At 42.2% G+C, this 20,513-nt stretch overlaps 2 protein-coding genes and 4 non-coding genes across 20 annotated transcripts in view; 1 reads left to right on the forward strand and 5 right to left on the reverse strand.

Moving 5' to 3' along the window:
- Window positions 1–114: 114 nt before the first annotated feature.
- Window positions 115–7,450, reverse strand: GNL3 (G protein nucleolar 3). 2 transcript variants are annotated; one of them, XM_021533929.3, is made up of 15 exons: window positions 7,397–7,450; window positions 7,142–7,200; window positions 6,879–7,016; window positions 6,182–6,295; window positions 5,939–6,022; window positions 5,541–5,676; window positions 4,985–5,088; window positions 4,587–4,719; window positions 4,027–4,114; window positions 3,408–3,591; window positions 2,326–2,468; window positions 1,542–1,678; window positions 809–1,041; window positions 536–617; window positions 115–446 (listed from the first exon to the last, which is right to left on the reverse strand). In XM_021533929.3, exons 1-15 carry the CDS (start codon window positions 7,407–7,409, stop codon window positions 358–360), a joined length of 1,737 nt encoding a protein of 578 aa, XP_021389604.2. In that variant the 5' UTR covers window positions 7,410–7,450; the 3' UTR covers window positions 115–357. The 2 variants fall into 2 exon arrangements, with proteins under 2 accessions (XP_021389604.2, XP_021389595.2); XM_021533920.3 differs by having other exon boundaries at window positions 4,587–4,722.
- Window positions 3,081–3,157, reverse strand: LOC116184112 (small nucleolar RNA SNORD19). The gene has a single exon (XR_004148852.1). It is a non-coding gene; the product is annotated as a small nucleolar RNA SNORD19 (small nucleolar RNA).
- LOC116184113 (small nucleolar RNA SNORD69) lies at window positions 3,658–3,733 on the reverse strand. Its single transcript, XR_004148853.2, has one exon. It is a non-coding gene; the product is annotated as a small nucleolar RNA SNORD69 (small nucleolar RNA).
- On the reverse strand, window positions 4,212–4,285 carry LOC116184111 (small nucleolar RNA SNORD19). Its single transcript, XR_004148851.1, has one exon. It is a non-coding gene; the product is annotated as a small nucleolar RNA SNORD19 (small nucleolar RNA).
- Window positions 5,413–5,485, reverse strand: LOC116184110 (small nucleolar RNA SNORD19). Its single transcript, XR_004148850.2, has one exon. It is a non-coding gene; the product is annotated as a small nucleolar RNA SNORD19 (small nucleolar RNA).
- Window positions 7,451–7,525: 75 nt separating the features above from the next.
- The window catches only part of PBRM1 (polybromo 1), a 56,560-nt gene continuing 43,572 nt past the window's right edge, over window positions 7,526–20,513 (forward strand). For 4 of the 14 annotated variants that reach the window (XM_021533783.2, XM_077786087.1, XM_077786088.1 and 1 more), the window contains exons 1-11: window positions 7,531–7,644; window positions 9,958–10,089; window positions 11,009–11,164; window positions 11,922–12,019; window positions 12,595–12,742; window positions 15,011–15,151; window positions 15,781–15,897; window positions 16,311–16,379; window positions 17,144–17,242; window positions 17,664–17,749; window positions 20,255–20,353. In XM_021533783.2, the coding sequence (XP_021389458.1) occupies window positions 10,042–10,089; window positions 11,009–11,164; window positions 11,922–12,019; window positions 12,595–12,742; window positions 15,011–15,151; window positions 15,781–15,897; window positions 16,311–16,379; window positions 17,144–17,242; window positions 17,664–17,749; window positions 20,255–20,353 (1,061 nt within the window). In that variant the 5' untranslated portion in view covers window positions 7,531–7,644; window positions 9,958–10,041. Of the gene's footprint in view, window positions 7,645–9,957; window positions 10,090–11,008; window positions 11,165–11,921; window positions 12,020–12,594; window positions 12,743–15,010; window positions 15,152–15,780; window positions 15,898–16,310; window positions 16,380–17,143; window positions 17,243–17,663; window positions 17,750–20,254; window positions 20,354–20,513 lie in introns of all 14 variants that reach the window. The other 10 variants (XM_021533817.2, XM_021533889.3, XM_021533824.2 and 7 more) reach the window with 7 other exon arrangements.

A 20,513-nucleotide genomic window follows, 5' to 3' on the forward strand; every position in this document is an offset into this window, starting at 1 on the left:
CTTAGATTTGTTGTTCGAACGTGACTAGAATGAAACATTTAATTTTTCAAAGACAATCGTTTATCCTCTTGAAAGGTATTTTGTAAAGCAAAATGAACAGACTAAGTGAGTCTATTAGGAATTTTTTAATAGGCTTTAATAGAGGAAATAAACTTTATGACAAAGCTGAATAACAGTTTCCTAGACCTGTATAAAATCTGGAACTATCAAGGGAGACACATATTATGTACATTATATTTGACTCTGCAGCAGCTGTGGTTCTGCAGCACTCCTCCAGCTTCTGCTGCAACCCCAGTCTTCCTGACTGTTCTGAAAGCCAGTAGCAGCTCTCCAAACAGTGCCTTCCCACCTGATTTGTTACACATAATCTGTATTAAAATCATAGGCATCATCTTCATCTGCTGGTTTATCTAAGCTGAAGGACAGTGGTCTGGAACGTTCATTTCCTGAGAAGAGAAGATCATGTGTTAGTGAAACCAGTGCAAATCCTGGAGCTCCCAGAGCCCATCCTTAAGGCAGGGCTCTGAATACACACCTGCCCTCTGCTCTCTGGAATTTGCAGGATTCATTTGGTGTTTTCCAGGCTTTGCTTTTCTGGTGACCTGAACTTGGCTTTCCTACAAGTCAGAGGTCAGATATTATTTTAACATCACTAATGAAATCTCCCATGAAAATGAAACCTAACAGAGCCTGGGGAAAGCGTGGATGGCCGCTTGTATAGCTGAGCCTCACCACTGAGGCTGACTTGGAACAGTATTGTTTCCTTAATTCAGGAAAAAAGCCCAACCATAGTGAAACCCTCATTTACCTCTCTGATATCATCATCCTCATCTTCTTCTTCCACATCATCTTCATCATCATCACTTTCTGTGAATTCCTCTTCATCCTCTTCCTCCTCTTCTTCCTCTTCCTCCTCCTTGCTTGTTTCCATGTTTCCCCACTCTGGTCCTTCCTCTATCACTTTATTTTCCTCTATTGTCCCATTTGTCATTCCAGCTGACTGAAAAACAATGCTGTTTGCTGGACTGGGGTGCTTTAAAGCTGCAGAAAACACAAGAAGTGTCTGTTCAGTTCCTGTCATTTAGCACAGATGGAATGCCCAGCCCCCAAGTAGGGACACTGCAGTTCTGCCCCCTCCCTGCCACACACAGGGCTCCCACACAGGTTCTGCCACCAAGGCAAGGAAATTCTCTGAGAAAAGCTTCCCCTGAGGCATCTACAGAAAACTGCTAGGAGCTGGAAATCCTGGATTTGAGTATAGTTAAATTTACCTAAGTGGATTTAGATTAGATAGCAGGAAAAAAGTATTTACTGTGAGGATGGTGAGGGCCGGGCACAGGTTTCCCAGAGAAGCTGTGGCTGCCCTATCCCTGGAAGTGCTCGAGGCCAAGCTGGAGGGGGCTCTGACTAATCTGGTCTGAGTGAAAGGTGGCTCTGCCCAGAGCAGGGGGTCTGGAACAAGTTGGTCTTTGAGGCCCCTGCCAACCCAGGCCAATCTGTGACTCGATGGTTAATGGTAGTCTATTATAGAACAGTCCTACCTTGAACAGTGATGCTGTTTTCTTGTTCTAGGTTATTTAAATTAAAGCCTTCCTGCATTTCAGCTATTTTTTGTTCTGTAAGATAGGGTGGTAGTTTCTGAAATCCTGGAGGTTGTGAGTAGTACTTTATTCTGGCTCTGAAAAAAATAAAAACCAGCATTAAAAAACAACTAAAGATAACACAGTTAAATCACTGTATTTAAAAATAAAGCCCAGAGCACAAAGCTCTCAAACTAGTAAGGTTTTAACAGCAGTTCAATAGGTATTAAAATTTGACTCTGAAGTTGTCAACAATATTAAGGGGATAGCCCACTCCTGAGCAGAAAATGCAATAGCACTTTGTCAACACAAATCATCTGCCTGTAAAAGCAGCTGAGTCACTTCAGCAAGGGAGATAGTCACAGTCAATTACTGAATCTGAGTTACATTATTCCTATCCTCAGAATATAGAAACCACCCTAAATTTTCACAGAAAGTTTGCCATATCCTTTCCTGTCTAGAGGAGAACATGGACTTGCTATTCGAGAGGAAAGCAGATTTCCATTACAAAATCTACAGAGCAATGTACAACAGGTTTTGACTCTTCTCATGTATCCTTCACTACTTCAGAAAATTCTGTGTATGGCATTCTCTAAATCTGTTGGATAATCCAGCTCTTTACCCAAGTGAAATGTGAAAAAGGAAGAGTAAAAAGCAGCCTCTCAGTTTTTAAGTGCTTCTGCTGTGCTGGATTAAGAGTGAGAAAAAAGTGAGCAGCACAGAGCAAAGTTCACAGCATACATACCCTGTCCAGTCACAAAGCACTAATTTAGCCATATTTTCTATGTCAGGAACACCTCCCTTTTTCAGCATGCCTCTCTTCTGAGCCAGTAAAGATAAAAACTCTTTGGGGTCCCTGAAATCTGGGATATTATAGTGCATCATTACCTAGGGTAAAAGAAAATGGCACACTTAGAAAGAGATGCCCATCTTTCTCACAGTTTAAGGAGTAAAAGAGCAAATGAAGTTGGGTAACAGTGAGGACAGAGTAAGAGAAAAGCTGTTTTTCTCACTCATGTGGGAGTAAACATTAGAAAGCAAAAAGCCTGCTTCATCAACAAACTCATCTGCCACTCAACCAGACTTGTGGGTGTACAGAGACAGTGTAGGTGCACATTTTGGGGACTGGGAATGGGGCTGGGCCCAGCCTCATCCCCAGTGTCACAGCTGTGAGCAGCAGGTGAGCAGCACTGGCAGCAATGAGCCAGGGAGTGCCCAGGTGCTCTGAGCAACCACCAAAGGGAACAGAGGGCACACAGGGGCACTGCAGGAACATGAGGGGATAAAAGGCTGGGCTGAAGAACAAGAAGGGGAGATGCTTGCAGCCTTCTGAAGAGGTGTTACTCTGCATGGGGTGAAGCTTTTTGTTATTGTATGCTGGTACTCTACATGTTGTAGCTGTCTCAAATGTGACATGTGCTGCAATGGGACAGCACACTGGTCTATGAAAACCCTTCTCAAATAACTGAAAGGCAATTAGGCTTAGGTTAATTTGCTTGAAACTAGAGTGAAATCAGAGTTGGATCTGAGGTCTTCACTGTAACCTAGGCAATACAGAGGCAGTATCATCATTTTTCACTCTCTGTGTGCTGATAGGTCTTAAAAGCAATGCTGTTTACTCTGGCTGTCAGGATCGTGGCATGCTGTTCTGTCTTCTGTTTGTAAGGATGAAGGCTCACACTTGGCATTGCCACTTTGTATGGTTAGGGAAAGCAGTTCAAAACCTATCAGAATTAGCTACAGCAAAATGAACTTTCATTATTTGGCCTAGGAAACCTAAAGAGAAGTCTGATGCAGTGAGAGACGTAGAAGAAAGATGGATCTCACCTGCTGCTTACTGCAGTGATTTATGATGGCATTTACTCCTTCAAGCACATCTGCTGAGTCTGATCCTTCAGGGTCTATGATACTTCTCAAGGCCAGAGTGAGGGCACTGTTAGAAGGATCTGCAATTATACTTGGACTGTCCAGCATCTTTGTCTGCTTATCAAGGTGCACAATTTGCATGGACCTGTTCAGAGAAAAATGCACTGTGAGCAGATAATCAGTGAAGGACTGGTAATGGTGAGGGATGCAAGACACAAAGCTCAGTGTTGGATTGAATGTACTTCATAAAGTCAGTTTCAATGTTTTGTCATCATGTGCTTTGCGTAGGATAGAAATTTAAACAAACAAAACAAACAAAATTTAAACAAACAAAACAACCTTCAAGCAAAAGCATACATATTCCACAATATAGAATGCTTTGCAAAACATCAAGTTTATACACTATCCCCTGGAGAAAGCTTGCATCACACATACCAATACCTTTCATCTTGCAAATTTTAATGTGCATTTAAAACTGCACACTGGGTGTGCTTTGTCCCTAATGGACTAAAACACAAACTCATGGTAACTGAAACACAACAAACAAGGAAAGGAACAGCTTTTATCAGACTGAGCTTACTTGGTAACACCTCTTGTCAGGCCAACATTACAAGCACGCTTTCCTTTGAGACTGTTGATTATGCTGCTCTTTCCCACATTAGGGAAACCTGAGGAAAAATCACATAAATCCTTTTAAGTTAATAAGAAAACAGCTTTTTAACACCAATCAAAACAGCTTCTTCCAGGTAGCTTTGCTAACGTAAGCATCAGTGTGAGATCAGAGTTGGATCTGAAGTCTTCACTACAGAAGTAAGACAAAGAATGTATCCTCATTTCTCACACTTGTAGGATTTGTGGTGCTATACTCCATGGGATTTTTGTCAGGCATGGGGAAGGCAGGGCCAGTGGAGCACATATCCTGCCTTCTTTGTTCTCCCACAGATCCCCGTGCTGCACATGGCAGTGCACCATGGATCCCTGGCAGCTGAAGCACTACAACACTGAGAGTCTTGGAGCAAAGAACAGTGACTAGAAAGCTCATTAGCAAACCAGGTGTCAGCAGTTTTACCCAGTCCAGGAATACAGGATCCCAAAGCTTTATAGGAGAAAGAAACTCCTCCTGTTTCTCCAAACACTTACCTACAACCCCAACCTGAATGGCTTTGTCTTGGGTCTTGCCATACCCTTGAAGAAGCTTCAAAAGGCATTTGCTTCCAAAATACTGAGTGGTTTCTGCGAAATCAACACGTGCATGTCTTTTTGTGACCTGTTCCTGCTACCAGATTCAAAGGCAAAAAAAAGCCCATGGTCAGGAGCTATTAAGGAAGATAAAATATGGATACTTAGATTTATTAATCTACTGTAATTTCCGTGCTAAGAATTCTCCCACTGTATTGCAAAGCTCAATTGAAGTGTAAAGGCACATCCATCAACCAAAAAGTGCAACCAAACCAGGGAGAAAGGAATTTTAAAGATGTTCCAACATGTATGACTGCAAACACATGAACTTTTCGTGGGACAGCCTGCAGTGCTCTTACCATAGTCTTGTCCTTCATAATTGTTGCTGACTTAAAAGCAACTGTTGGAAACTCCTTCTTCAAATAATTCAACCATTTCTCTATGTTGTTCTTTGGCACCAAATCTGGAAAGAAGAGCAGTTCTTTCACTCCTTAAATTAATCCTATCATGACAAATACCATTTGGCTGAGAACTCTAATATGAAGTACTGGATACCTTCCCCAAAGGCACACAGAGTCTCTCTTTCTGCCTTAGCAGAACATATCACAATTACATTTCTGGCCTCTGTATTAGGCTTTTAATGCTGGGCTCTGGCTAGAAGACTTTGCATGGTACAGAATGATCTGTGAAAGATTCTGACTTCTACCACAGAGTTCCCTTTGCTCTTCTTGTTGCTCTTGGTATTTTGTTTTCTTTAATTAGCTACTGGTACTGGGTAATTTCCAGCCTTTGTAGTGAGCTCAGAGTTGGATCTCATGTCTTCAATGGAATCTCAGATTCCTTTAAAATCTTCATAGCTCACCCACCACAGAAACACAGTGCCAGTAACACTTTGAGAAAACCTGTGTTTCTTACCAATTTTGTTCAGAACCAAGAGCAGCTTTTTGTTCCCTCCAGAGGAAGTGACAGCTTGCTCCAGCTGAGGACACCTGCAGCCCATTGGATCTCTGGCATCCAAAACCTCCAGAACTACATCTGAGGCCTCAAGCACCTGGGTCAGAAAAAAGACAGGAATCCAACAAGACATCACAGACCAGATTACAATTCTGCTATAGCTGTGGCTTACAAAAATAGTTAACATTTTCTGTTGTAAAATCCCATCAGTGTTCTAGTTTATCACAGACAAACTTTGTGCTCTAAACAGTAATACAAAAAAAGCAAAATAACAAGTGATCTTATTGCTGACTCTTTAGTGATATAAAATATCTATATATCTATATCTAATGATAAAAAAAATAGTTAAAGCATTTCACCTTCATAAGCTCCCTGCAGAATGATTTCTTAGAATTTTTATTCAGTGGTTTTTTAGTCTTTCCTTTAGATTTGCCAGGGGAGTCCTAAAGCAAATAAAAACAAAAGGAAATTATTTAAATGAGAATTAGTGTCTACTACTTGTGTGCATATTCAGCATGAAAATGTAAACTGCTGCTTAAGAAGGTGCAGTTTCAGGATGACTTCTCCAGGTTCAAGGAATCAAAATCATACAGGACCCCTACCTTTCCCTCTGCTTTCTCCTTGATTGTGACTGCATTCTTTTTAGCTTCCAGCTTCCTCTTCTTTTCATGTTCTTTCTGTCTATTGAGCTTCTGCTTTTGTTTCAGTTCTTCAAGCTGATCACAAACAAAAACCCAGGGCAGATAAAACATCTTCGAAGGTGCTAAGGAAGAATGTTCTTTCTCCCCATTCCTGACCCAAGCTCCTGAGCCAGCTCAGTTAGAAGTCCTGGCTGTCCAAGTAACTCTGGGAACTCTTTTTTTGCATCCTACCCAGAGGCAGCCATGCATTTGCTTGATCCCAGAACAGCAGCGCTGCAGCCACCACTACAGCTGACAAATGCCACATTAGTGCACACTGCAGACAGCAGATCCCGATTTTCTGTGTAATCACATAATGCCATGATTTAACTCCCAGCACTCTGATGGGACATTTCTGTATCCCAGCACCACAGGGAATTCTGACTGCATTAGAAAAGACACTTCCAGCATGCTCCCATCCCAGTGAGGAAACGAAGGTTAAAAATAAAAGAGCAAATCAATGCACACGGTACGGTGCTGGAAATAAATACATCATTTTTCCAAAGCACGAGTTTGCTGGGACCATCTACCATGACTGCTCCTCTGAGTGCACACAAAGCTTCCTTACAGAAGGGGATGCTCTCAGTTCTTGTTCTCTTTACCGAAAACTGTGTTTTACCCTCTGCTTTCTTTGCTCCGCTTCCCGCAGCAGCTCTTCCTTAAACGGCGCAGCACTGGGAATTCCGGGGTCTTTCTTGGGCTTCTTGTGGCCGCGTTTCTTGGCCTCCTTGCGGACTTTCCGGTGGTGTTCTCTTATCTGAGGGAAGCACAAGAAATGAGGGCAGGCACAAGAAACGTTCTCACTCTGAGGCCCAAAACTTCAGCGCAGCGGCCCCAAAATCGCCGAACGCGGCGCGGGGGCCGCGCTGGGCCGGGCCTCACCTTCTTCTGGATCTTGTAGCGCTTGTGGCAGCTCAGCCTCTTGCTCGCCTTCCGCAGCTCTGCAACGCACCGCGCCCGTCAGCGCCGCAAACATCCCCCGGCCCCGACTCCCGCCTCCTCCACCGCTGCCGCTCGCTCGGCCACGGGCGGCCGCCGCCCCCCGGTGCCGGGCCGCCGCCCGCGCCCTCCCCGTGCCGTTCCCGCCCGCTCGGTGCCCGTGCCCGTGCCCGTCCCGGAGCCGCTCCCGGCGCTCACTCGGCCGCTTCATGGCGCCGCCACGTGCTCCCGCCGGCGGGCGCTGCCGTAAAGCGCGCCGGCGCTGCCCCGCCGGGGTGTCGCGCGGGCTCGGCGCGTTGGGCGGCCGGGCGCGCTTTGCGGCAGCGGCGGCGGCGGCACCGGCGGTGTCGGACGGGCGGTACCGGCGGGACGGGCCGGGCCGGGCGGACCCCGCGCACCCACCCCGGGTCGGCCGCGGCTGCGGGAGGCGGAGCGGAGCCGGCGGGGTGAGCGGCGCGGGCGGGGCGCGGGCCGGAGCTTGGAGGCCGCTGCCTCCCTTTGTGTGGCGGCGCCGCCCGAGCGCGCAGCGGCCCCGGCGCGCCGGGCCCGGGGCACCGAGCGCCGCCGGCCCCCGTCACCTGCCCGGGCCCGGGTGCGCCTCAGCCCCTCCTCCCCGCCCCGCTCCCGCCGTGTTCCCGTGCCGGCGCCGCCCGGGCCCGCGCGCTGAGCGCGGCGGGTCGTGCCCCGCGGGGCGGGCCCGGGACCCCGTCCTGGCCGCCCGGTGCCGGGAAAGGCTTTTCTTTGTTTCCTGCCGGGGATAGCGCCTCACCTCCCGGGCAGGGCTCCGGCGCCTCGGGCAGTTCCGGATTTGCTGCCTTTGTTCCTTGTCCCGGTGCCGGTAAAACGATGGATGTGTTGTCCCTCTCGCTTTCCCGTCAGCTTTGCCCTGTTACCGTGCCTGGCTGCTGCCAGCCCCCTCTTCCCATCCCGTAGCAGCTTTCAATGGGATCGGTAACCGGGGGAAATTCCGGCTTTTCCCTCCCCTGTTCCCTTTGCGTTTCCCTCCCCTGTTCCCTTTGCTAAATTTACCGTGTTTCGTGTTTCTGGTGAAACGTGGGAGATCCTGATAGCAATAAGTACTACCCGTGGTATCTGTTGGCTTTTCGCTTTCCTCTGCCTGGAGGCAGAAAATGAACCTCTAGTGTGTTAGAACGTTTTATTTTAAGTGTGTTATGTCCGACGAGTGTAAAACCTGTGGGTGTAGGGAGGTTGGAGTGGGTGACACTTGTTGTGGTCCTTCCCTACAGCTTTTGGGAGGGACAGCCTTCCTTCCTTCCCCCCGTTGTGTATATCAGTATACATGTGAATTAGTAATGGCCAAAGCCTTTCTTGCTGTGGTTTTGTGACATTTTTATGGCTGGTGGGGGCAATTACCGAGGAGATGCTCAAGCTGCTGTTGAATTGGAGGTGGTCAGTGGTAGCAGTGGAGATTCTTGGTGTGACTGTTGAGAGACCTGTGAGCCAGCAGTGCAATTGCAGAAGAAACTCAGGGAGAGAGGTTCTTCAGCAAAGCTGTGTTTCTGTGCACAGCTGAGTTCTCTGTGCTTAGGAGTGTGGCAGTTTAGGAAGAAGTTTGTGTTTTGGAGCCTCACCTTCAGTGAGTGGTACATCAGCAGGTCTCTCCCTGAGTGTTTGTGATGTTGTCCAGACTGATGCATGTTTTACAGGGTTATTAGAGGAGAAAAACGTGTTTTGGAGGCTGTGTGAGTGGTGAGGGTACCTTGATCACAGCAGTGTCAGAGTATGGCTGAGATCCACAGCATTGTGCCCCGGACAGTACACATGGAGCAGCTGATGTACAGTCTGCAGGCAGTTCTGGTTGGGAGCTTCCCAGATCTTTATTTCAGGATGGGACTGGTCTGAGTGTACTCTTGGGTTCCTGGTTGAAGCAGAATTATTGATTCTGGTAGTCCCTCCTGCCTTTCCTCCACAACCAAGGGCTTGTGTTTCCCAGCACCTGCCTGGTGGAGCCACTCCAGACTGTAGCCCTCAGATGGAAGTTGGAGGCTGTGCCAAGGCTTGAGGCTGTTGTCAGTTCCCAAAATGAATTGCCTGCTGATAAACCACAGAGCTTCTCTGCATGTTCATGTTACGAGAATGTTCAGAGTGCTGAACTGTAAAAGAACCTCTCTGGGGTTTGATTGAAGGCAGGAGTTGGAAGAACTACGCAGAAGCAAACATTTTGCTATTAAATGGTTCTGTGTATTTCACATGGAATTTCTGTGAAAAAAATAAGGCTTGGAGGCTTAGAAATTGAAACTTTTTTTTTTTTTTTAGCGTATGGCTGCATACTTACTGCTTACTTCTGAGTATAAAAGTCTACTCTGAAGAATTTTGGAGGTGCATCATCTTAGAGTTTAATAAATGCTTGTTGACCTTAAGATTATGTTCTTATAAGCACTGTACTGCTTTGCATTCTGTAAGTTTTACAGCTTTCTGGTTTGTACTCTCAGGTCAGGTATCACTTCTGTTTACTTTCTGCTCTTGATGAATCATTCTCTAGCAAGTGGCGGTGAAATCTGTAATGCATATTCAGGAACATGAGAGAAATGTATTTTTACTGTGACAATGACAGAAGTGTCTAGCATTCTGTGTACAGAATTACTTTGTAGAGTTTCTGCTGGGCTATAAAAAGTTGCCTTCTGTTTCTTGCTTTTTTTCTCTGTCACTGTAATTATCCACTTTATTCTTTGATTTTATTCTTTATCTACCTAGTCTGAATTTTCTTCTCTCTCTCTTTGCTTTTTCTTGTCTTCCAGTTGTGGCTGTACTAACACCATTACTGGTTTGCCACTCTTAGAGTGTCCCCTTCTCGCAGTATCTGTGCTTGCCCATCAGACACTATGAGGAGATTGGCTTTTCGAGGTGCTGGTTCTACTCTGGTAAATCTGGTAAATTATTGATTGTATCTCCATCCCTCTGCCTTGGCCTTTTGCTTTTCTTTTTCCTAGCTGTTAATTATTCCTACCTTACTCATCTCATGTGTGTGCCTGAAGTTGTCTCTAAGAGAAATGCTTTAATGCAGTTACCTCGTGCTGCCATACCTTGTCAACCATCTGAGTGCCTCCTGAAAGAAATCCCTGGATTTGGTTGGAAAATGGGGATGGGCTGGGATAGATGCATCTGTTCTGTGCTCAGCCTTTGAGATAGCCACAAATAAAGATACGTTTCTGATGCTGTCACTGGAAGTTGGGAAAGAGCCAATAACTTGTTCCATAAATTACCATAGTTGTTGGATGGTGGTTATTCATTTGTCACTGCTTGTGTTGGTAAATGCAAAACTATGGCCAGAAGAGGAGGGAGCTTTTTCTGTTTCTCCATGGTTGAGCCATTCATCCCACACATAAAGTGGGAGTGGGCAGTCCCATGGCGATCCAGTCCTTTTTTTCTCTTGAACATAACACAAGGTATTGTGTGGCCCTTTTCATTTGTAATTTGTTTTGGTTGGTTGTTTTTTTTTCTTTTTTGGTCTGTTTTTTGTGGTTTTGTACTTTGCCGTGGAATTAAGTGTTTTTACACCAGAACTGAGCATGTGTCTCTGTACAGCTTTTTTGTTGAAAACAGTGGCTCTTGCTTAGTTTTTGCGCATGGGATGGGGTATGAAAATGTAGAGAGTTTAAGAACATATTATGTGAAGAATTTCTAATTCAGTGAGTGTGAGCTTGGGGGTTTCTGGCCTTGCTATCATTGGTGACTATAAAACTGTAGGAGCATTTTGATTTCCTTTACTCTTGGGAATTGTGTGGGTAGCTCTCAGCAGAGGGTTGGGATGCAATGGCAGGGCTTTAAGGATGTTTCTGTTCATTATAGAAGAAGTTGGATTCCATGGGTTCCAAGAGGCGAAGAGCCACCTCTCCTTCCAGCAGCGTCAGTGGCGGCGACTTCGATGATGCCCATCACTCCACCAATGTACCAGGCCCAAGCAGGAAGAGGAGGAGACTTTCCAATCTCCCAACTGTAGATCCTGTTAGTACTTTCTTACTGACTGCACCTTTTTTTGGGGGGGGGATATTGTATCACCAAGAAACAGTCTGTCTGGAACATGCTGGACTGTAAAATCAATGACCATATGTAGCACATGCACACTGGTCCTGAATCTATTCCAGCCTTGGCTGAATTTTGTTTAGGACCTCATTCAGCTTCGGCTTTGGCTTGGTCCTGGCTTACCACTTTCATGTTTTTCTTTGCTGTTTTGTCTTTGCTATTTTGTTTTTGCTGATGATTTTAGCAGATGGAAGGAAGTTGGAGAATGAGCTGAAATCATAATGTGCAGAAGTTGAGAGCTGTGTCTGCATAGCAAATGCAGAGGGATGAGTGGGGAATGGCACAGGCAGTGATTGCTGAAGTGTACAATGCCTCTGCTATGCCATTGCATGAGCAGTCTAATGTTAATTAACTGTAGGGCAGAAGAACCCTTGTTATTGTAGATGCCTGTAACTTGGAGAGAATTGCACTGAATTAATTTACATTTTGGGTGTTTTGCTTAGAATTAGCATTGAAATAAAGCTACCTATGTTCAAAAAATAAATGGAGATCATACAGTACCTGGCACACTTGTAAGGTATCCTGCTAAAGTGTGAGGTGGCGCTTCAGTTGCTTCTCACTTCTGCTTTAGGGCATACTATGGATTGGCAGCTTGTCCTTCCCTTTGTAAGCAGGCTTTTGTTTGTTATATCCTTAAAATTCTCTCCCTTTTCCTTATTTAATTGTTCTTGCCTTTCAGATTGCTGTCTGCCATGAACTCTACAACACCATCAGAGACTACAAAGATGAGCAGGGCAGGCTCCTTTGTGAGCTCTTCATCAGGGCACCCAAGAGAAGGTGAGGCCACAGGTCTGGTTAAACCTTGAACCTGAGATTTAATCAGGGAGAAGTGGGAATTGATAATTACTTCAGCAATACTTTATGAAAAATCTGAGCTACATTTGTCATTGTTTCATATCAGTGTTTGATCTAGGTGTTTGATGTAATTATTCAATGGGACATGCTTACATTGGTGCTCTTTTTCAGGGAAAAAGAAAAGGGATACACTGAATTAATTTAAAATGTTTCTTGTGGCACCTGCTAAAACATTCATGCCTTTGATTATAAGAGGTTCTGGCTAAGTGATGGGATGTAATACTAAGGACACAGCTTGGGAAGGTTAATAGAAGTGACCCTTGAAAATGTAGTAGCTAAGTAAGAGGCTGAATTCTCTCTTAAGCTTAGAAAATTGAGTAGTAGCAGAACATGCATGAAGTGAGCTGACTGATAGAGCACTGTCCAGATCTTTTAGCTGTAACAGAAATGTATTGGAACTTTCTTTGGTTTATTTAGTCATAAACATGCAGAGCTTTAGTGCTGTGCTTTGGGTTTTACTGCTTGGGATATGATGCCTGTTTTTGTCATTGCAACAGAAATCAGCCAGATTATTATGAAGTGGTTTCTCAGCCAATTGATTTAATGAAAATACAACAAAAGCTGAAGATGGAGGAATATGATGATGTGAATGTGCTGACTGCTGATTTCCAGCTTCTCTTTAACAATGCAAAGGCTTACTATAAGGTAAGCAAACTACATGTAAAGGCTCAAATCCATTGTAAAAGGAATAAAGATGTTCAAATTCTGCCTCGGTTTGGCCAAAACCTCTTCAGTTTAGCCTGAAGTCTTATTGGTAAGAGAACAGCACATATTGCAGTTATTTGCATATATTTCCATAATGTTGACTGTATCTTTCTAAGTTGTCCTACTATAGCCATTTTTCTGTGGAAAATCATAAAATTATGTGGGGATGATCTTCATGTAGTTTTCCAAAAGATATCAAAAGCAAAAATGGAAATATAAACTGAGAAAAGTATTCCTCTTTTAAAGCCTTCTCATTTTACAACACCCTCTGTGTAACCCTTTGAAATGGAGAAAGATTTCTTTTTCTTTCCCTCTCAGAAGGAAAAGTTTATGCTTAGAGCAAGCTTATGATAGGAGTGTTGTATCTTTCTCTTCCATTTGCCACTTAATAAAATGGAAAAAATGCACATTGACTGTCATGGTCAATGATGATAGATGTGAATGCAATGTCATCAAGACAACCCCCATGGCAATTTCCCCAAACTGAATATTTTATTATGGATATTAATGGGTTTTATTGCAGTTTTCATAAGGAAATGGGGAAAATTGGATGAAATTAATGAAAGGCTATGTTAAAACTCTAAACCAATGAAATTGTTTGTGGTGGATGAGCTGATACAGCAAATGTAAACCTGCTAATATTGCCTTTCACATATCTTTGGAGATTTGGAGGAACTCATTTGGAGATGATCCAAATGAGTTCCTTCTGAATAACCCAGCTGGGGTAGTCAGGTGACATCCAGAAAGGCAGTGTTTGTTTTACTTGTGTGTGTGTGTAGTAGCTTCTTGAAAAAAATCAGATTTATGGATTAATGCATTTGCACATTCTCCTTCCAGGAGGAAATGTACAAAGATTTCCAAATCCATTTTGTACTCCTGGACCTTTGCAAGGCACTCAGTGTGAAAACCCCAACATTAATGGGCCAGTGGCAGGAAAGAATGATTGGGGTTTTACAGAGCATGTGCTGCCTTTGCCTATAGGAAGTGTGGGCTCAAAATTTAACTGTGTCATAGAGATCTTACATTAGACTAAAAATGGGTATCCATTATTCCAGGACGAAGGAATGTTGGCATTTCCAGAGAATTATGGAGCTGTAAACTGGAGGTGTGGCACAAAAACTTAACATCATCTTTTTACCTTTTACCTTCCCCAGGCAGCTCCATGGCATGGACAAACCAGGGATAGCAATTGATTCTCAAGGTCTTTATTCCAGCAGCTATTTTATTGGCAGTGCTCCAGCAGAACAGCAGGCTTTGGGCTTTTATGTATTTCTGGTCAAGTGTCTCACTCCTGAGCATCTTGCATTCATACAGAAAGAAGCAGATTTGTGGAGCAGGATACCCTTAAAAAATCTTCTCTTCATAAGCAACATCTGGTCTAATGTGCTGAGAATATTGAAGCCTAATAAGGCAAGATTAAGAACAGTTCTCATGTTGGTTTCTCATTTGTACCACAAGCTGTCAAGTGGTTGAGAGAGTGAAGTAAGAAGAGTGCAATCAGCAGTAATAAAGTGACATTATCAGCAGGAGTACCTGAAATAGATCCTAAATGACAGAGGAAAGGGAAGGAAAAATACATGGGTGGAAAAGCTGTCTTTGTTATAGGTAGTGGTAATAGGCACGTGCTTGTCTGCCACTACCAGCTCTGTATTTCTGAAAGTTAATTTTCTACCTAATGCTTCTGCCTCTTCTAAAAGATATATCTAGAGGTGTACCCAGGTGGTAGGGTGTTGTCAGCTTCTTTGGAATTGCCCAGTTAATGCTGAGGGTAAACCATTGCAGTGCTTTCAAAGATATTTATTGGCATTCTTCTATAGAAGTTAATTTTCAAGTGCCATGCAATGACAGCAGTATTGACTTAAATCAAATTTCTGGCCTACTGAAATTTAGTTTGTTTTAAATGCTGGTGGTGTACTTTCAACAAAAGTCAGTGATTTCTCCAGATTCATCTAGCTGGCTTGTCCAAGCCTCAACGCAGCTAATTTTATTGTGAAGTTTTCTCAAAGACTTGGATGCTTTTGAGTGATGCATGTTATATTTTCCAATGCTTATTGTGATTCTTAACTCCTCTGTTGAAGAACAAATGAAGCAGGAATTTCCCAAGTTTTCTATTACTCATATTTAATAACTTTCAACTGATAACTTACAAATTTCTCCCAGATGAGAGTGCCCTGAATTTTGACTGGAATGTTTGATTTGTTTTTGCAGCCAGATTCTCCTGAATATAAAGCTGCCTGCAAACTATGGGAGCTGTATTTGCGCACAAAAAATGAATTTGTTCAGAAAGGTGATGCTGAGGAGGATGATGATGATGAGGAAGGACATGACAATCAAGGAAATTCTGAATTAGTAAGTGTGAGCATGACAGCTGCAGAAGGGGTAGGCTGTAACTGTGGATGTCAGCTGACTCTGAGAGAGTGAAAAATCATTGAGTAATATTTTCATTGTTAAATTATGCCCTAAAGGGTATTTCTTATGCAAGTTTATTAGTTAATCACTTCATAGCATTGTTATGTGTGTTTCACTTCTGCCTAGCAAAAAAAGCTGTGAGCTTTTTTAAAAGTAAAGCACAGTTCTGGTTTAGTTGGAATAATACGAAGTATGCATGAATTCATGCCAACATTGAGATTTGTTGCAAGCAAGATTCATGTCTAATGACATCAGTTATCAGCAAGTGCCCCATTCAGTCAGTGCAGCTGTTCCTGGAGTGTTATGAGAGGAAATTTGGGCTAGCCTGGTTTTTCTGATGTTGGGATGCACATTTGTGATGTGTGTGACATTCTGCAGTGTAAAGCTCAAATTAGAATTTTTTAGTGTATCTTTACCTGCATAAACAATATTGTCTTCAAAAGTTGCATCTGAATTTGTAGATGATTTTTTCTGCCTTTGAAGTGCAAGTTGCTGTATTTCAGCCCAACTTGAAGCACTCCCTTGTGGCTGCTGTTAAAACTTTTTGTGATTTTTGTTTCCTACATTAGTCATCTCCAGGTTACCTGAAGGAAATTCTGGAACAGCTTCTTGAAGCTGTAGCTGTTGCCACAAACCCCTCAGGACGACTCATAAGTGAACTGTTCCAGAAACTTCCTTCTAAAGTGGTGAGTATTTTAGTGATATAGGTTGTGTTCTAAGGTGGAAGCCTGGACATTTCTGTAGCTGATGTTGCAGGCTGTGATGGCCATGCTCAGGGTGCAGTTCTCTGTTTCTCCCTCATCAGAGGCAAACTCCACCTGTCTGTACTGCTTTGTTTCAGAACAGTGTGTTCTGTTTTTGTGGTGAAAGTTTTAATCAGCAGAATAAATATTCTGTAAACCTTCACCATGGATTTGATTTTCAATCAGAACTGGTCCTTTATGTGAGTTTATTGATGAATTATAATTCCTTGTATCTGCCTTATATGAGGCATACACTGTTCTTACCTCCAGTTCATCTAATGGCTTGTTCTGTGAGCTGTTTGAACAAAAGCTTTGTGACTGTTTATAGTAATACATAAATTATTTCTGTTTTCCAGCAATATCCAGACTATTATGCAATAATAAAGGAACCCATAGATCTTAAAACCATTGCCCAAAGGATACAGGTATGAACATACTAATGTGTCAGGGTACAGCCTTTCTTAACAGTAAGCATTCCAGAATGGTTAGAAGTCAGCATTTATGGTGGCAGAAAGGGCAATGTGTTTCCCTTTGCTATTTAAAAATCTGCACACTGTGGTGATTCAATGTTCTGTGCTGGGTTAGTGCTGCAGAAGTAGCTGTGTGGAAGATCAAGCATTGTGTGCTGTGGAGTGCTGGCTTTGAGCCAGAATATCTCGGGTTCCTTGATGTTTAATGGCTTAAAGCAGCTCCTTGACAAGTGCTGCTCATGTAAAACATTGGAGTACTGAGGCTTGGTTGTGCATTATCATCACCTGCTTCTGTTCTAGTGCTATAAATAGATCTTTTGTACTGGTGCATTTTTCATCTTAGTTCTCCAGTAATTTGAAATACTGTTCTGTAATTCTAGCATTTTGTATAGTAGGGAGGAATGGGACATAGACTGATTAAACTAGAGAATAAAGTTAAAACAGCGTTTTGTCAGGACTCTTCAAAATAAGGGTAGTGTGATCTATTAAGTGTTATTTCAATCTTAGCATTCCTGAGCTTTATAAAGACTTAGCATACATTGTTACTGTCTCTGTGTGATTACTTTTTCCAGGTACTTATCTGTTGTCTTTATGAATAAGTTGTTTTTCTATGAACATTCCCTTTATTGAATATGAATTCTTTTGCTTTTCACTATTGGCCTAGTTCTCATGCTGTCTGAAGTTTGCCACTTTAACCAGTTCTGCTTCTTATTATATAGAATGGAACTTATAAAAGCATTCATGCCATGGCCAAGGATATAGATCTTCTGGCAAAGAATGCCAAAACCTACAATGAGCCTGGATCCCAAGTATTCAAGGTTAGTTTTAGCTGTTCATAGTGTGATTTAAGTTCAGATTTTCTTGACTACTTTCTATGCTGGTTGATCCTTAAATAAGTCTTGAGTATAAAGCTGTCAAGACCCTGTTAGCATTTTTTAAAAATAGCTTTTAGTGGGTTTTTCTTTTTTACATTGCTTTTAGTAGAATTGGAGTGCAACAATGACAAAAAATGAGCTTGAAGCTGCTCAGGTCTTCTATTTAGTCTTTTCAGGCCACTGTAAAAATACTGTGTGGGAGTATTTCAGGCAGACTTTGTTCCATGCTTCATTTCTCGTGCAAAATTGTTTTATATCTAAATGTAAAAACACCTTCATCTTTGTTTTAGATAGCTGGATATATCTGATTACAGTATTATTCACTTTCAACATTAAACAAAAAAAAAAATCTTTTAATTGACAGGATGCAAATGCGATTAAAAAGATTTTTAATATGAAAAAGGCTGAGATTGAGCACAGTGAGTTGGCCAAGTCAAGTCTCCGAATCAGGTACTGCAAATAGAGTTCTTTCTATAATCTCATATAAAAACTTCTATTGACGTTCCCTTAATTGTGCTGTGGAGAGTATAGTGGGAAATAATGGCTTGAAAACTTAGATTAGTGTTGTTTTATAAGTTGTACGTTGGTTAAAATAGTTTCTGAAAGAATGCTTTTTTCATTGAAATACTTCTGTGGTGAAATGTTTTTGTGATGTTCTTGATTATGAAAAATAGTGTCAGTGGATCTTTAATAAGTTATGGCCAACTTCCACCACGTGTTTCTAAGTTCATAACAGAAAATGAATAGTGACAAACAAGATTTGTTTTATTGAAAAGTGCTGGATATTCCTGAGCCGTGTTAGGAACTGAAACCAAAGGGCTCACAGTTAGGTAGGGGCAGAAACACAGGGACAGAACCTTGGGCAAAAGGTACTTAGAGGGAAGTCCACTCTTGCTTGAAAAGCAATTTTAGCTATGAAAAGAGGCACAGGAACTTGACTGGATTTATTAATTAGTGAAGCAGAGATTTGGCCCTGAATATGCAGGTATAAAACACTTGATAAGAGTTGATAGCTCTATTTGTTTAATGGAATGATTTTACTTAAGAAACAGCATTTTCTTCCTGTGAAAATCCATAGTGTACAGAGGAGTGATGGAATCATTATAAATGTTTAGAAACTGAAATGCAATTAAATTTCTTCTCATATAAACATTTTATTTGCGAGTAACACTCAAAAATATGTTTAGTTATTATTTGCCCATGTGAGCTGTGTCATTTATCCCAAAAAAATTAAGAAATATCCTGCAAGTAATTCAAGGAATTGGGAAACTTAACAGGGTGGAATCTTGTTATCTGTTGGAGCTATTTGCTGGTATTTGGTGCTGGGAAACAAAGGTTTGTACAGTACAACTGGAAACACTGTCACTGTTCCTTAACTGAAAGGGAGCTTAATTTTTTCTATGTATATGGTGCCACTATTAAAAGTGTTGTCTAGAATTATTGTGTGCAAGAAGTGGAAGTTGCCTGGTTGATTCTTACTCTTGCTTGGTGTTTTGAGAAGTGGTTTTTCTGGTTGGTTTGTTCATCATCAGCATCCTTCCCATGGCTGGGTGAATCACTGTTGGAGCATATAAAAATAAAAAGCAGAAATACTCATTAAGGAGTAATTCCTGACACACAGGTGAATAATTTTCCTTTGTGAAAGTATGTGTAGTGCCAGCAGACTTTGATTCTACAGACACATGCATATGTATTTGCTGTGCAGTAACTAGAATTACACTGAAGCATAGAGGTTTTCTGTTTAAATTGTGTTTGGATTTTATTTTTCTCACTGTATTGGCCATTGATGAAGCTCAGCATGTCAGGGTGTGTGTCATTTATTTCTGAGGCTCAATGGTTTTTCTTTAAAATCTGATTGTATAAGAAGGGATGACAGATAAATCACACTTATATTTGTTAGCTGAATTCCTCTCTTGCACTGCCAACCCATTTCCACTTCTCAGCTGCGTTATTCTAGATGTTCTCTTGTGTATTGTGTTCTCAACAGAACTTCAAATCCTGAAGTAATCTATCAAAATCATTGACAGCTCCCTCCTTTGTTTCTCTAACTTGGGAGGAAAAAATAATTCCTGAAGCAGGCTACACTAATACTGGGCTGAATGCAGAAAAAAATGGGATAAGAGAAGAAGTGTCATGAGAACCAAACCTTTCACCTGCTATTGTGTATTTCACTGGTTGCTTTTTCTGTTGAACCATTCTTCTTTTTTTGTTTCTTTCTCAAGAATCTGCTTCACAGAATCATTATTTTTATTTAAATTCCTAAATGTTTAATTGTCTTAAAGGGGAGTTCTTTACCTATTGCTGATTTTGGGTAGAATTCCCTCGTAAGTTCACTTCAAGTGCCTTTTCTGTATTTTTCTTCTAAATTTGCATCTGTGTTCTTTGTCATTGATGTCTCAAATTCAAATCATCATAATGCTACTAACCTAAGCTTTATATGTTGTCCCTTTGTCAAAAATTCTGGGTTTTATTGCAGAGCTCATTCTCCTTTGCCATAATAAACTGCTCTTTGTGGGTGCATTTAACTGTCCTCCCTTAAAGCGACAAAATTGAATTGTTTGATAACATGCACTGTCAGCCAACCTGACAGTGACTTTAAGTGCTGATAAAACATGACTGGACCTGTGTGATTGGCTTTATCTGGATGCTAAGGAAAATTTTGTTGGCTGCTTTCACTGCTATTTAGGCTGTGCTGTGTGTACAGCTATCAATGCTTGAGCTAAACGTTACTTTCCTCTGACTTTATAAACAACATCCACATAAATGCTGAAGCACTGAAAGGATCTCAGTATTACTTACCTTTTAGCTTCCAAACATCTGTTTCTGAACCTTTTGGCTGATCTATCAAAATGATTCTGTAAAAAGCTTTTTTTCTTGCTGCATCTTTTCATGGGTTTAAGGTGGGCCTGTTTTTTTTCCTCCCTGCTTTCCTTGGCTTGCCTCTCCTGCCTTAAGGACTGCATCAAATTTGGCTGCTTCCAAGCTGACAGGTCCTTCCTCACAGGGTAAAGGCAGTGTTGGGGATGAGAGAAATTCTTCTAACAAATATTATCGGTAAGTAAATTGTGCCCTTGGAGGAAAAGCTGGGTCTTCATTGTATGGAAATGCTGAATTTTGTTTGATTTTCTTCCTCATACCTGCTGTGGTGCCGGGTTTTGGATTAGGAAGAGATTAATGCTGATAAGACACCGATAGTGTGGTTATTGCTGATTGG

This window comes from Lonchura striata, chromosome 12 (genome assembly GCF_046129695.1).
Source record: "Lonchura striata isolate bLonStr1 chromosome 12, bLonStr1.mat, whole genome shotgun sequence".
Classification (NCBI taxonomy): domain Eukaryota; kingdom Metazoa; phylum Chordata; class Aves; order Passeriformes; family Estrildidae; genus Lonchura; species Lonchura striata.